We start from the raw sequence: 14,972 nt of genomic DNA, 5'->3' as shown, positions 1-14,972 counted from the left end.
GTTTTACTAAGTAGTAAAACCGTTCACCATCCAACAGAGCTATCTGTCCTTGAAGGCAGCCAGACATTATAGAAGAAAAGCCACAATAGATTGTGACAGTGTTTCTCAACCTGGGCAGCTTTAAGATGCGTGGACTTCAATTCCCAGAATTCCCTAGCCAGCAATGCTGGCTAGGGAATTCTGGGAGTTAAAGTCCATGCATTTTAAAGCTGCCCAGGTTGAGAACAATGGACTATGGGTTTCAAAAGTTAGGAGGCACCAAAAATTTTCTCACAGCAATTTTCAAATTAACAAGCCTGCAAAGATGCTATCAGGCTCCTTCTCATTGGAGGAAGCAAGAGTAACACATTTGAATCCTATTTAGGAAATAACTCTTACATAAACATGGGAGGTGAGGGATCATCTTACATCTAAAAGATGATAAAGAAGATAATTACAACTTTTTTCTTTTTCAAAAACAAACATTTTCAGAAATAAGGATTTAAAAACAACCTCCGAAATGTGAGAGAAATGGAAATCTTAAATGCAGGATGGAGAGCAATGATAGCATAGCAATGTTCTTTTGAATGTTTTGAAAAAGAAGATCAGTCCTCAGCATCTAATTTGGTTTCCTGCCACGGTTGGTATTGAAATCATCTACATTAGTTCAGTTCCACCACAAATCCGCGAAGCCCTTATCCGCGGAAACATAAGCGCGAAGACTAATCCGCGCCGTTCGAAGCGCTAAGGAAAAACGGGACCCTACCGCGATGACATAATCGCGGAGGGCAAATCCGCGCATTCCCAAGCACTCAGCATCCTAAACCTAACCCTAAACCTAACCCTAAACCTAACCCTAAAACTAACCCTAACCCTAAAACTAACCCTAACCTAACCCTAACCCTAAAACAAACCCCTAAACCTAATCCTAACCCTTACCTTAATTTAAATCCGCTTTTTGCCGCCGCGCTGTTTTAAAGCGCCCTTCTGTCACCGCGCTGTTGTTGCGGCGGTGATGACACGCGATGATGACGTCGCGGCTTTAGCGACGCGATTTTATCACCGCTATTTTGACGAGCGCGGTTTTGTCGTGCCACGCATTAGTTCCACCCCCTCCTCCATTTGATACCTCCAGATGTACTGGGGTTAAAACTCCCTCAATTTGTAACATAACTGAGTTTTGTTGAATCTATGGGCATAATGCAAATGGATCCCTCATTACTCACCATCCTCCCCGGAGTAACCTTTTTCAGATTCAGGTTCAGGCCCTTTGCCAAAATGATTCTGTGCTTGCACTTTGATCTCATAAGGCGAGAAGACAGGGGTATCTGTCACCAGTACAGGAGGCTCTTCAACTTCCACCTCATCCCATTGTCCTTCATTCTCAAGCCGCCATTGTACGCGATACTTCACCATTGGGGCATTCCACTCCTTCTGGGGCAAGGGCTGAAAAATGAGCAGGAGGAAGAGAAAAAACGTACAATCAACAGCAGCCTTGGGTGAGAGACAAACTTCATTGAATGGGAACACTTTGGCAGAACACTTTTCAGTAATCTTTTCCAGCTGTTTTGAAGCTGGCAATGAGATCACTTTCACTCCTGCATAACAATAGCAAATTCAAAGCTGGAGTACTGTAACATGCTCTACATGGGGCTGCCCTTGAAGAGTGTTCGAAGACTTCAGTTAGTCCAGAATGCAGCCGTGCGAGCGATTGTGGGTGCACCTAGGTACACCCACGTCACACCTATCCTCCGCGAGCTGCACTGGCTACCAATTAGTCTCCAAATCCGCTTCAAGGTGCTGGTCGCTACCTATAAAGCCCTACATGGCATCGGACCTGGGTACCTGAGAGACCGCCTCCTGCCGATTACCTCCCTCAGACCGATAAGATCTCACAGGTTAGGTCTCCTCCGGATTCCATCTGCCAGCCAATGTCGGCTGGCGACTCCCTGGGGGAGAGCCTTCTCTGTTGCAGCTCCAGCCCTCTGGAATGACCTCCCCGTGGAGATCCGGACCCTTACTACCCTCCTGGCCTTCCGCAAAGCCACCAAGTCCTGGCTGCTCCAGCAGGCCGGGGGGCTTGTGAAACATCCAGCCCCACGGAAATTGTGAACGTTGCGTCTTTTTTAAAGTGTTGTCTTTGTCTATTTATCCCCTTTCCCTTGTCTATTGTGAGCCGCCCAGAGTCCTCCGGGAGTGGGTGACATACAAGACAAATAAAATGAGAAATGAGAAATGAAAGCTGTACGTTGGCCTCAAAAAGAGGAAGGTACTGTAATCTGGGAACCTACTAATTAATTTGGATTTTTTTACACTTTGCAGCTCCAGCCAGCATGACAGAAGAATTGTGAGAAAACACTCTACACAAAGAAAACAGAAGCTTTTCATCATCTCTTACAATTCTAGAACTCCAGGTTTAGTTAGCTTGCTTTATTGTCACTGTACCTCGTACAGCAAAATTAAATGCCATCTTCAAGTGTACATTATAATTATAAAAATAAAACCCAACAGACATCCTTCACATTCTATACAATTGAATTGAAAACCGATATTGCATTAATATTGCACTATACAGTAGAATTCAATATAGTTACTGCCCTGGGATTGAAGCTGTTTTTCAGCCTATTTGTCCTTGATTTTATTATCCTGTACCGTCTACCAGATGGTAATAGTTCAAAAAAAAAAAAAGGGGGTGCCCAGGATGAGATGGATCTTTAAGAATGTTTTGAACTTTCTTAAGGCAGCAGGAGCTATAAAACTCTTCCAAAGAGGGGAGAGGGGAACCAATGGTCCTCTGGGCAATGGCGTTAACCCTCTGGAGTGTTGTCCTATCTGTCACTGTGCAATTGGCAAACCAGACACAGGTGCAGTAAGTTAAAATGCTCTCTAAGGTGTAATGGTAGAAGGTCACCAGCAGGGGAACTTTAGGTCCCCTAAAGAAGACAAAAGGTGAAAGATTTGTGACAGACTAAATCAGTGGTAGTCAACCTGGTCCCTACCGCCCACTAGTGGGCGTTCCAGCTTTCATGGTGGGCGGTAGGGGTTTTGTCCGATACTGAAGCACTTTCCTGTTTTTTAATTTAATTGACTTTTTAAAAAAAATCATAGCATTATTTAAAAACATTTTAATTTTCATAAAATCACCATTACTGTGGAACCAGTGGGTGGTTAGAAAATTTTACTACTAACAGAGATACAAAAGCGGGCGGTAGGTATAAAAAGATTGACTACCCCTGGATTAAATGATAGGCTTTTTCATTACAGAGTGTGTGGATTCTGCTATCTTAAAAACCAGCAGTAGCGATCAACTCTGCTTTTATTACCCTTAAAAAGATATTAGAAAAATCAATGGGGGGGATAAAACTATCAATGCCTATTAGTCACAATATTTTCAGGATCAGAGGGAGTAGGCCTCTTGACCCTCATTGCTCAAGAAGACAAAGAGAAGGGTTCTATCCTGATCTTGGCCTTTCTGGAGCATTTGAAACTTTATGAAGTTAATCCTAGTATAAGATGTGAATAATTAGCAAAGTGATTGTTTGGTCAGTTTTTGTTAAAAAAGTAAATTCACGGAGGGGATAAATTAATTGTGTTTACACATAATGTCAAGGCTTTTAAATTATAGTGATCTTGTATATACCCAAGAACGCTATAATGAATGGACTCCCGCATCTTGCTTAGTTTAAGTGAACCTCATTATAGTTTAGGATGAAATGTGAGCCAACTCATCCTCTTGACAGCAGCTTTCAATTAAAAGGAAAAAAATGGGCCATGACTTCATGGAAAGCAAAATAAGAAATATCTGCTCAGAAGGGTATGGTATTCTCATGAACGCAATTACATGCAGAATTTGCAATACTGCAGTTTTGCACAGCTGTGCAGTTAGAAGACTGAGAAACATAAACCGACTCCATGTTGGAACTGGGTTCATGGAGACAGCCTGCCATCACAGGAAGAATAGAGGATGTAAATTCAACAGATCTTTGAAACATTTAGCTGTGCAAGAAGATAGTATAACCTGTTACAGGGGCATATTTAACTGAAACAGATGATAAACTTAGACCTTTTGCCTTTTAAGCAAAAAGAAACCCTTGAAAAATCACTGAAATATTACAATTTTTTAATAGCAAACTTAGAAATAAAAGACCATCTTAAGGACACAGGTTTTTCTAAGAATTAGCAATGTGACCTTCTAGTTGAATGCCTGCACAGGAGAATCCATGCTGTCAAATTGAGGCCTTGGTGGTCGGGTGTAATCTGCTGTCTCCTTGAAAAATAAGTTTTCTCAAATAAGCAAAGAATATCTCAGTGAGAGAGTCAACATTCAGCTGCCTCCGTCACTGTGGGGGTTATTAAAATGCACAGTGATAGTAGCTGGAGAAGGCAAGAATAAATCTTAGTAATGTGAAGGATTAGAGCAAACACCTATAAAAGTGATTTAATCCATTTATGAGCCATCTGCCAATTTCCAATCATGAATAGAACTTCAGAAACTGCTTGTTGGTAGATGCAAACAGATGTACGCTGAGCAGAGGAAGAGAAGACGCAAGGCTTCAGATTAGGGCATCCATTTGTGGAATGATTATCTCCAGCTTAACATGGCTGGCTGGCTTTCAATATTACCAGTGCAGTCTCTCACTAAATGCATCCATTTCAGAGATTAGTAGTTAAGCAAAGCAAATCTGCTAAGGAACCACATATGTAACTGAAGAAATGGAAGATGTTTTGAAAAGTAATTTTTGGGGGCCTAGTAGTTTGAACATGGAAGTTTAGGGTCAAGGACATTTAGCATTTAAATTAAATTAAAATATCATTTATATTACATAGGTTTTCCATTAGCAAGATATGGGTTGAATGAATGAAGGATCTAGCCAAGCCACTTCATAGGTAATGTAGGCAGTACCTGGAGTATAGTTAGCGCATTGATTGAAAGCTAAAAGTGATAACTGTTTCACAAAAAGGGGTATTTTTCTCTTGTAGAGAGAATGTGGAATGTAGATCTCTGACTTCCGGACCAGAGATTATAATGAAAGATCACCAGATTGTGATAAGCCTGCATCAAAGTTGCAGGGATTAGAATTTGAGGCAGATCACTGGGTTAATGCCGGCTGGCGGCTCCCCGAGGGAGGGCCTTCTCTGTAGCTGCACCGGCCTTGTGGAACGAGCTACCCGCAGAGATCCGGACTCTTACCACTCTCCCGGCCTTCCGTAAAGCGACCAAGACCTGGCTGTTCTGGCAGGCCTGGGGCTGTTGATTAATATCCAGCCCCACTTGATTGAATGGATGATATATTAATTTTAATAATTGTATTTTTAAATTTTTATATGTTTTTACTTTTGTTGTGAGCCGCCCAGAGTCCCAAGGGAGTGGGCGGCATACAAATCTTATTAAAGTTGAAAGTTGAAGTTAACTCGATCCCAAAATTCAGGAGCAGATCTATGAAATGTAGAAAAAGAGTAATAAAAAGAGGGATTCTTTTTTAATGTATGAATTATCTGTGAGTCATGCAATCAAAGAAATGACAAGTTTAGACCTTTTTTTTTCTTTTCATTTCCTTTAGGCTAAAGCAAAGATGGAAATAAAAAGTCAATCGTAATATTACCGTCTTAGCGCCAGATAATATTACCAGAATATAACACCAAAGAAATGTGGATGCAGAAGACAAGTCTGTAGCCCTCGGGTATTGTTCCTGATTGAAAACACCTTTTCCAAGCAAGATTTTTATTCACAGTGCCTTCATTAACAAGTCGTTGTTGAGCTGAGATTAGGGTTTACGAGGGAATTTGAGCAATTGAATTGTTATTTCTACGGAACTAATTTATTACCTGACCTAAAATAGCTTAGGAAGGGGATTTACCCCGTTTCTTTTTAATTATTTTCCTCGGGTATTCAGAAGACAAGCAGGTAGTGGACAACTTTACAGTTCAGTTAACCAAATATGAATTTAAATCAAGCTGTGACCTAATCCTCACAAAAAATATATATATATATGGGAATTTCAGATATGCAGAAAGCAGAGGCCCAGTTAACAGGTGCTATTTTTTTCCTATTTCTTCTGTCTCGGTGATAGGAAAGTCAGCTTCTAATATTTATAGCATAAAGAGGTAGGTGCAACTCACAGTAGGCTAGATAACTGAGCTCATCCCATCCAAATTCCCAGGAAAGAGGATAGTATTTTAAAAACACACTCTTTGTAGCTCAAATTAGAGGTCTGAACATCCCAAAGTAGTGTCCATCTTAGTAATATGATCTTCGATGGGACTAAATAAAAAACCATGAGTCTGAAGAATCCCGTTGCAGCAAGGGGTTCTTGTCCCTCGGCAACTGGTCAGTCTGTTGTATTTATTCTTTGATTACCCATCTTGTTATGACCTCTTCCAATGCCTGCTGAATACTGTCCATTCTTGATTTTTGTTGCAACAGCCAGAATTATGGCACCAGAAAGTTTATTTATTTATTTATTTATTAGACTTATATACCGCTTCATAGGGCTTTCAGCCCTCTCTAAGCGGTTTACAATTTTTTTTAGCAAATTGAGTCAGCAACGTGCCCCCACAGTCCGGGTCCTCATTTCACCCACCTCAGAAGGATGGAAGGCTGAGTCGACCTTGAGCCGGTGAGATTTGAACCGCTGAACTGCAGATCACAGTCAGCTAAAGTGGCCTGCAGTACTGCACCCTAACCACTGCGCCACCTCGGCTCCCTCCCCTCCTGCACATGCACGCGCCGACGCACGACGTTTTTGCGACAGCCATCCAGCGGCCTCGGGCAGACGGGGATTTCCGGTGGCGGTAGCGCGGCGAGGGGGAGGCTCGGTCCCGGGCCAAGTGGCTCAGCTGTCGGAAGCTCCTCAAAAGCATGGTGGAGGAGGCGGCAGGGGTAACGCTTCATGGTTTTTACAGCCCTCTTTTTTTTTTACAGCTCAGGTGCTCCGAGCCCCCCCCCACTTCTCGGCAATGGTGTCCTGCTTTACCCATCTTAAAATCTGGTCACTTTAGTCATGACCAATTTCTTGCCGTGGGTTAGAGTTGTGGCCATCCAAACAAGAGATGCATTACTTTTCCATCTCTTGATACAACATAAGGTAAGCAGCAATGGCCAAATCTGGAAGGAAGGCACTGCTCAAGAAAAGATTGAGGAAACCATGCATTGGGAGAACCACATGTCTCCAAAACACCAGCAGGTGGAGGCACAAAGACAGACAAGATGGGGGCAAGAAAAAAGAAAGGAAACATCTTATAATAAGGTATGTTGCAGATTTCCTCAGTGGTCATCTTTTTATGCTTTCAGCTAATGGCTAAAGCAAAGTTAAAGTTTGCCTGTTAACGGTTCTCAAATGCAAATATCACTTATAAGCAAGGCTTCCTTTTTGTATTCTCCTTAGGAACAATCAAGCAAACAAAACCTTTTTTTTTTTAAAGTACCAGTATTATGCTCTTAATTCTACTGGGAGAATGCTGAAAATCAGAATTTTTTTTATTTATTAAATACTTCTGTTCATTTCAAATAAGAGCATGATATGCCTAACACTTCTTGATTACAACGCTAGCTTTATTATCCCAATTGTACGCTGAGTCAAAGCGCTTCTGGGAATCCTGTTGGCGTTAACAAGGAAGGGGATTTCCATAACCAACGCCCCCTTTTCCATGAAGAGAAAAACATTGCTAATTCAGGAGACAAAAAGCAACTGGCATCTTTGAAATGTGTGGGATTTTACATGGCATCTTCCTCTAGGCGCTACAAATGAACCATGCGGAGCAACCAGTGCCAGCCCAGCTGTAGCAGGAATAGCAGCTGAATTTGGTAGAAACCTCTCTGAAATGAAGCATCTGGCATCAGTTCCCTCCTGGGAATTCAGCCAAAATAACCTATCATCATGACAAGTGTGTCAATTCAGGGACAATTCTGGAAGAGAAGCACACTGGTATGCTGCCACCTATTTCTGCTGGAACGCAAACAATATAGCAAAACCAAACAGAGTTAAGTGACTAAAATGGACAGTTGGGGTGTGGGGGCACACACTGCTTCAACACAAACACGACTTCCAGACCTTGCAACACACACGTTTTCTGTCACTTCCACACAGGTGGCAAGTTGACCAATGGAACACATGGCAAGCTAAAGAAAGGAAGATTCACCGTGTGAAGCCCATATGATTTTGAACGGCAAGGGAAGCTAGCAAAGTAATAGCAATTTAACATATTTACACATAAGCAACTTATCTGTATTGTTGTAAACTGCCTTAAGTGCTTAACAGATGCCTAACGGCAAAGTACATGTTTAATAATAAATAAATAAACAAACCACAAAAGGGAAATGTGGATGTGATAAATAAATAGCATCAAGAGCTTGATGATACAGAATGATCTTTGCTTCCCATTTAAATTATTAAATGAATTAGGTAGAAACAAATCACAATTTCTCAGGAAGAAATGCCAGAATCAAGATGCTTTTAAAAATCCCTTGTGTACTCATCCACTTGATCTCTGGGGGCGGGATATAAACAAAGACAGCTGAAATTTCTCATGAAGTGTGGCAGGGGTGGGTTTCTCGCCCCGTTCCAACTGGTTCGGTTGGAACGGGGCCGGCGGCGTCCTCGTGCCCACGCGCAGTGCACGCATGCGTACTAGCGCCTGTGCGATGCTCCAGCTGCTCCTGGAGGATCGCGCAGGCGCTGTATGCGTTCTGCGCATGCGTGGAAGCGCAGAACTCGTCAAAACCGGGTAAGAAACGCAGGCGGACGGGTGGATCCTTCGGCATTCCCGGAAGTTACTTACTTCCGGGTTCGCCGACCAACCGGTTCGCGGGGACCGCTGCGAACCGCCTGAAACCCACCCCTGAAGTGTGGTCATGTTTAGATAACTGTGTGAACCGAAAAGATTGAAGTACAGATATCACAGGAATGGAGATACGCTTCCATCCCAAAGACCCACCAGAACATTGCAAAATTCAGGTAGTTGAACAGGATGTGTGCATCTGGATTTGGAAAATGTTGACTGCCTTGAAGGCAGCAGTGATGCCCTTCCTCCTGAAGAGACCATCCTTCAGTCCCATCATAATGGACAGTTTCAGTCCAATCTGCTCCAAGGATAGAATTGTTGTGGCCTGCCAGCTGCCAGTAGAGCTGGCGGCAGACTCAGACGATGAGGAGGTTGGGGAGGAACTTGGGCCAGCTCTGGAGTCTGGAGAAGGCTCTCATGGATGCTCTGCATCAGACGCAGAGATAGAGCCAGGGCCATCTGACATTTCCCAGCCACCAGAGGGGCCAGCTGCCTTTGGAGGCTGAGATTAGTGAGAGGAAAAAAATCTGGGGCCTGTTCCAGACACGCGTATGCGTAGAACTATTAGAGAACAACTGAGGACAAGGAGTTGACACAGAAAGCAAGGCACACCTGGACACTGAATGGCCCCTTCCTGGATGGGGAATAAATAGAAGGAAAGGGGAGTGGTCGTCATAGGAGACAACAGTTTGGATTGCTGAAGATTTGGCTCATCGTGTTTTGTGCCTCAGAGACTGCTTGAGCTCACGGCAAGGAACTGATAAGGTCTGTTACTGCAGTTAACACTTTGAAGGACTATTGCCTGGACTTTTCGGTGTGTGAATGTCATTAATTCACAGGAAATAAATAAAGAGGGAGTTTTCATGACAAGGAGTTTGTTTCTTGTTTCTGCTAAGGCTGGGTCAGAAGAAGAATAAAGAGGCTTGCAAAACCCAAATGTAGATCTCCAATCATGGAAGACATATGACTAAATTGGGACCAGAATTTCCATTGCTAAGCAAGGCAGTTCTTGTGAGTCACAGCCAATTTTAAAGTCTTTTTTTTGCCACCTTATTGACTTAATAACTGCAGTTCTTAAGCGAATCGTGTTATTGTTAAAAGAATCCAGTTTGTCCCCATTGACTCTGTTCTTGGAAGTTGACTGCGAAGGTCGTAAATGGCTATCAATCCTGAGACACTGCAACCCTCATTTGCCAAACACCCAAATTATGATTACCTGATTGTGGGGATGCTGTGATCATCGTAAGTGCAAGGACCAGTCATAAGTCACTTTTCTCAGTGCCACTGTAATTTTGATTAAGTCACTAAATGAAAGGTTTTAATTTGTGAACTACCCATATGTTATTTCCTTTGGGGATCAGTTAAAGTCTCCCATGTGCCTGACAACGTTAAGCCCATGGACTGTGTTCATGATGGTGAGCTGTTGTGGCCCAGCAGGAGCCGTTGGAGCTGCCACCAGACTCTGACAGCGAGGGGTCCTATGAGTCGGCTCTGGAGGATGTGGAGGACCCTGGACAGGGTTCCGACTCCGAGCAGGGCGCAGAGAGGCTGGTTGGCCACCAGGAGGTGCCTGAGCCTTGGACCAGTGGGGAGGAGAGAGGGGAGAGTGAGCCTGAAGTCAGCAGTTCCTGGATGCCCGGCACCGAAGAGCTAATAGGCGTCAGGAACAGTTGCGCAGTTACAGGAGGTAATTGCACTCAGCTGGTGGTCATTAGGCTCCTCTCCAGACTATAAAAGGACTACTTGTGCACACGGCCATCTTTCAGAAGTCAACGCAGGAACTAATGTCGGAGAACATTATTGTGAGCTTGGCAGGCTGGATTGCTGCCACGGCTTATCTGTGTTGGATTGCTGCCAAGGCTTGTCTGTGTCGGTTTGCTGCCAAGGACCTGTCTGTTAATTAAATGCCGTAACTTATCTTTGGCTTGGAGTGTATGCTGGTGTGGGACGAGGGGGGTCATAACAGTGAGCTATATTTGTACAGACATGCTCAAGGACCTTATACATTAGGACAAATCTTTCCATGAAAAATAAATCCATCAACCTTGAAAAATTACACAAAAATCAGAATTTCTTTTCAGTAAAACTCCTTGCACTACAACTTAGCCCTATAAATGATGCCAGTGGCACTGAATCTGTGGGTGAGGAGCACGAGAGATTGGGACCAATATCTCTGAGGTAAAAGAATATTTTACCGTCCAGGTGATGATCATATTCGTGGTTTCATTTCCTTCTCCTCTGACGTCAGTTGGGTTTCTCTCAGGTGCTGGGAAACAAAGAGACTAGAGTTAAACTGGGATGTCTGTATGTTTTGAATCAACCAAGGCCAAATATCCACTGTGTCTCCCAGACTGAAAATGCCTGTCCCAGAGGCATTAGAAACCAATGTTTGTGGGGCAACACTATTTTGTGCATGGCATGGTTGGGTTAACTTTTATTTTTTTTAAAGTTTTTATTGTTTTTATTAAAGGAAGACACTAAAAAAAATCATCTTTCATTACATCTTGTAGAAAGCGTATCCATTGGTTACAGGTATATTTCGTGCGTTTCTTCCACCATCACATATATTTCAATCAGTTTAATTTGTACATTTTAGAATTTATATATTTTACTATCGCTATACCACCATTTTCATTTAATAGAGTTTTAAGGACACAGCTACCTACTGGCATTGTTAAAAAGATACCTAACATTCCCTCTCCCTTTCCCCCCCCCACCCCCAAACCAGAGGTGGGTTCCTACCAGTTCGCAACTTTCCGGTAGAACCGGTTAGTCAAATCCACCGAACCGGTTAGAAGAGGTTCCACCAGTGGACTTGGAAAGCAGGCCACACCTACAGAAGAGGTTCCAACATTTTTTGAAACCCACCACTGGTCCTTGGATAGGATTATTCTACACTATCAAGCTCATATTTATAAAACTCAGTGCCTCTGTGAAAGGTAAGGATGACTACTGCGTTTGTGGTGCAATCAGAACATTGTGTGTGTTGAAGTTGTTTTAACGCAAACCAAAGATGCCTTTTGAAAAACAAGTTTACATCATATTCTTATGCATGCCGGTGCTGTGTGTGAGGTAATTTAAGGTGGTTCTGACAAGTGTCGTCGGCATCTTCATATCCGGTCACATGGGCGGCAAGCCACTCCCATCCGGTCACATGAGTGGCAAGCCACTCCCACAAAGGAGGCCACACCCACAGAGTAGGTTCGAACAATTTTTGAAACCCACCACTGCCCCAAACTCACAAATTAACGCTTCTGTCCATTTTACTTTTGCTAGTGGATCTCACCTTCTTGTATCATTGAATATTATCAAACATTTCTTTGTTATTATTGTAGCTAGCTAAGGATTATTTATTTTTTTCACCTCTCCTCTCCACAGGCCCGAGAGAGATTTACCTTTATAACCATCTCTAAACAGAGACTTATTAATAAGTGTTAACAAAATAACCATTTAAGATCTAAAACAGTCTAAGAGATATTGACATTTCTAGTTAATAATCACCAAAAGTATGCATTAACTTTTCCTTCTTATTATTATAGTTAAAAAGAAAAAAAGAAAAAAGAAACAATTGTTTACTGTTGATAACACGTCTCCTCTCTTCTGGTCCAAATTATATATACCTTCATAACAAGATCTAAACAAAAATTTATAAGGTTCATAAGTCTTTTTGCCAAATCTCAATTTACAATGTATGGGCCGGTTATTTATCCTAATTAAGGTTATTGTTTCATTATTAATATCATAGTAAATTATATGTTAACGAATGGTTGGGTTAACTTTTATAAGGACCATTGCCCATATATTTTTTTTCGTTTTAGTATATTTTATTTTCATTTTCATTTTTATTTTCATTTTCATACACTCACATGTATACCCCATACAGTATTAAACAGTAATTGCATCAATTCCTCTTGTCGACAATGCCCCAGAAAATAAAAGCCCAATATACCTCTTCCGTTCTCCATACACCACTTTCTTCCACCACCCTCCAACTTTCTATCTTCCCTCCATCATCCCCCTCTACCCTACTTCCCCTCGCCCTCTACCACTCCTCTCTCCAGATCCGCTTCCCCCCTTCCCTTTCGCCTCCCCCACCTCTCTTCCATCCCTCTCTACCCATCTTTCTTCTTTCCTACTCCTCCTCCCCTCGGTGTATTTCCACTATATGTTAATGTATTTGGCTTATCCTATTTTTAAAGAGAAAAATTAGAGAAAAACAGTATACATGTGAAGTCACATTGCATTGAGATCTAACACATCGTGTCTAGCCTAATGTATATCCCTCCTATTTTGTTGAATAACAGGTAAGCATTGCCCATATTAAGGGTCTATCCCTAGAGCCTTCTTCCAGCATCTTGAACTTTCTTACCTGCGGGATCTGTGACATGAATGACAGACCGGCTGCTTAATTCACTTTCCCCCTGGTCATTGCTGGCCTGCACATAGAAGCTATAACTTCTGAACGGAGAGAGGTTGAGGATAGCCCATGGCTGGTTTCCTGGGACCGTGGCTAACCATTCCTTTTCCGCTGGCCCAAATTTGGTTTCTTCACAAAACACATTATATTCTGTGATGGAGAAGGGAAACAGCATCTCAGAGTTTGAATGATTTAAAAAAAAAAGCTTATTAAAATTGCTATCACCTTTCACTAGGCCCCTAAGGCTTTCCTAGGTTTGGGCTACAAGCTGAGCTAAAATGCACATGTACATAGATGACGCCAATGTTTGGTTTAGCGTGATGTGCAAATCCAGGCATTTGGGTTAATTCAGTACCTCGGCTGATTGAACAGTTTCTGTGTTTCTACACACAGAGAGAGAAACAGAGAAGTGTAAAGATGGCATTTTCACCAATGTGTGATTTATATCTAGCTTCAAAATTTAGGGATAACTCCAAGGAAGCACTGAATAGTCATTTTACACATCACACACAACTGCATCTTTTCAGTCTTTTTTCTCCTTCTTTTCTTTTTTTGTCCCCTACAATCATCAACATTTTTACTGAGTTATAAAGCAATGTAAAATACAAAATACAAAGTAAATAGGGAAGCAATGGGGAAGGCGAGGTGAGGAAAGGTAATTTTAAAAAAGGAAAAAGAAGCATTGACTTCCCACTCTTACCCTAAAATAGGCATTAACATCAAATCACAACTTTTTGTATTTCCATAATTATATAAACAAGCCAGAGGTGGGTTCCTGCCAGTTCAAACCTATTCGGTAGAGCCGGTTCGTCAAATCTACCGAACCGGTTAGAAGAGGTTCCACCAGTGGACCCGGAAAACAGGCCACACCTACAGAAGAGGTTCCAAAATTTTTTGAAACCCACCACTGACACACACACACACACACACACACACACACACACACACACACACAGAGAGAGACTCACACAGAGAGAGAAAGAGAAAGAAAGGAAGAAATAAATAAATAACAAAATAAAAAATGAAAGAAAAAGTGAGAGAGAGATGAAAGAAAAAAAGGAAAAAGGGACAGAGAGACAAAAGGAAGGAAGGAGAGAGAGAAAGAGAGAGAGAAAGAAAGAAAGAAAGAAAGAAAGAAAGAAAGAAAGAAAGAAAGAAAGAAAACACATGGCTGGCAAGCCACTCCCACCAGGTCACATGGCCAGCAAGCCACTCCCACAAAGGAGGCCACGCCCACAGAATAGGTTCGAAAAATTTTTGAAACCCACCACTGGAACAAGCCATCTCATTAAAGATCTATCAGTCTAATCAATAAAACCCAAAGTCAGAGTTTCATTCTTCCCCACATCAACCACGAAATTCAGAAGCAGGTCTCCGTAAGGAGACAAACGTACTTTTGTTTCAATCAGTCTTTTTCATTTTAATTGCTTTAAACTGTGAAAAGTCACAATATCAACAACAAAGTAATATAAGGTTGCTGCCTATGGTGTTTTCTAGCCACAAATATTTTCTAAGTGCTGCTCTAAGAGAAGGATAGAAGCCAGGGATGACCACGATCGACCTCTTGCTTTGCCCACCCAAACTGCTCCCAAGCAGAGGCATCCATGGGAGGGTTTCAAATGAGAAGCGAAGGATGAAAGCAGTGGGGCAATGTCAGCTCTGCCCCCTTCCGTACGCGTGTCGTGACCCCGCACGCGGATACAAAGGGAGCCAAGGTTGTGGCGCAACGGTGCTGCCTTTTGTCATTTTGATGAAAGCAGCAAGCCTTGTGGATGCCTTTTTCCAAGGGGAAAAT

The 14,972-nt window shown here is 42.4% G+C and overlaps 1 protein-coding gene across 4 annotated transcripts in view; it reads right to left on the bottom strand.

Annotated features, from left to right (window-relative positions):
• The window catches only part of L1CAM (L1 cell adhesion molecule), a 127,720-nt gene that overhangs the window by 39,801 nt on the left and 72,947 nt on the right, over positions 1 to 14,972 (bottom strand). For all 4 annotated transcript variants that reach the window (XM_032210092.1, XM_032210094.1, XM_032210096.1 and 1 more), the window contains 3 exons: positions 13,130 to 13,327; positions 10,956 to 11,026; positions 1,206 to 1,425 (listed from right to left, as the gene is read on the bottom strand). In XM_032210092.1, the coding sequence (XP_032065983.1) occupies positions 1,206 to 1,425; positions 10,956 to 11,026; positions 13,130 to 13,327 (489 nt within the window). The remainder of the gene's footprint in view (positions 1 to 1,205; positions 1,426 to 10,955; positions 11,027 to 13,129; positions 13,328 to 14,972) is intronic.

Source organism: Thamnophis elegans, chromosome 2 (assembly GCF_009769535.1).
Source record: "Thamnophis elegans isolate rThaEle1 chromosome 2, rThaEle1.pri, whole genome shotgun sequence".
NCBI lineage: Eukaryota > Metazoa > Chordata > Lepidosauria > Squamata > Colubridae > Thamnophis > Thamnophis elegans.
The sequence above is the reverse complement of the archived record's forward strand: the minus strand, read 5'-3'. Positions and strand labels throughout refer to the sequence as shown.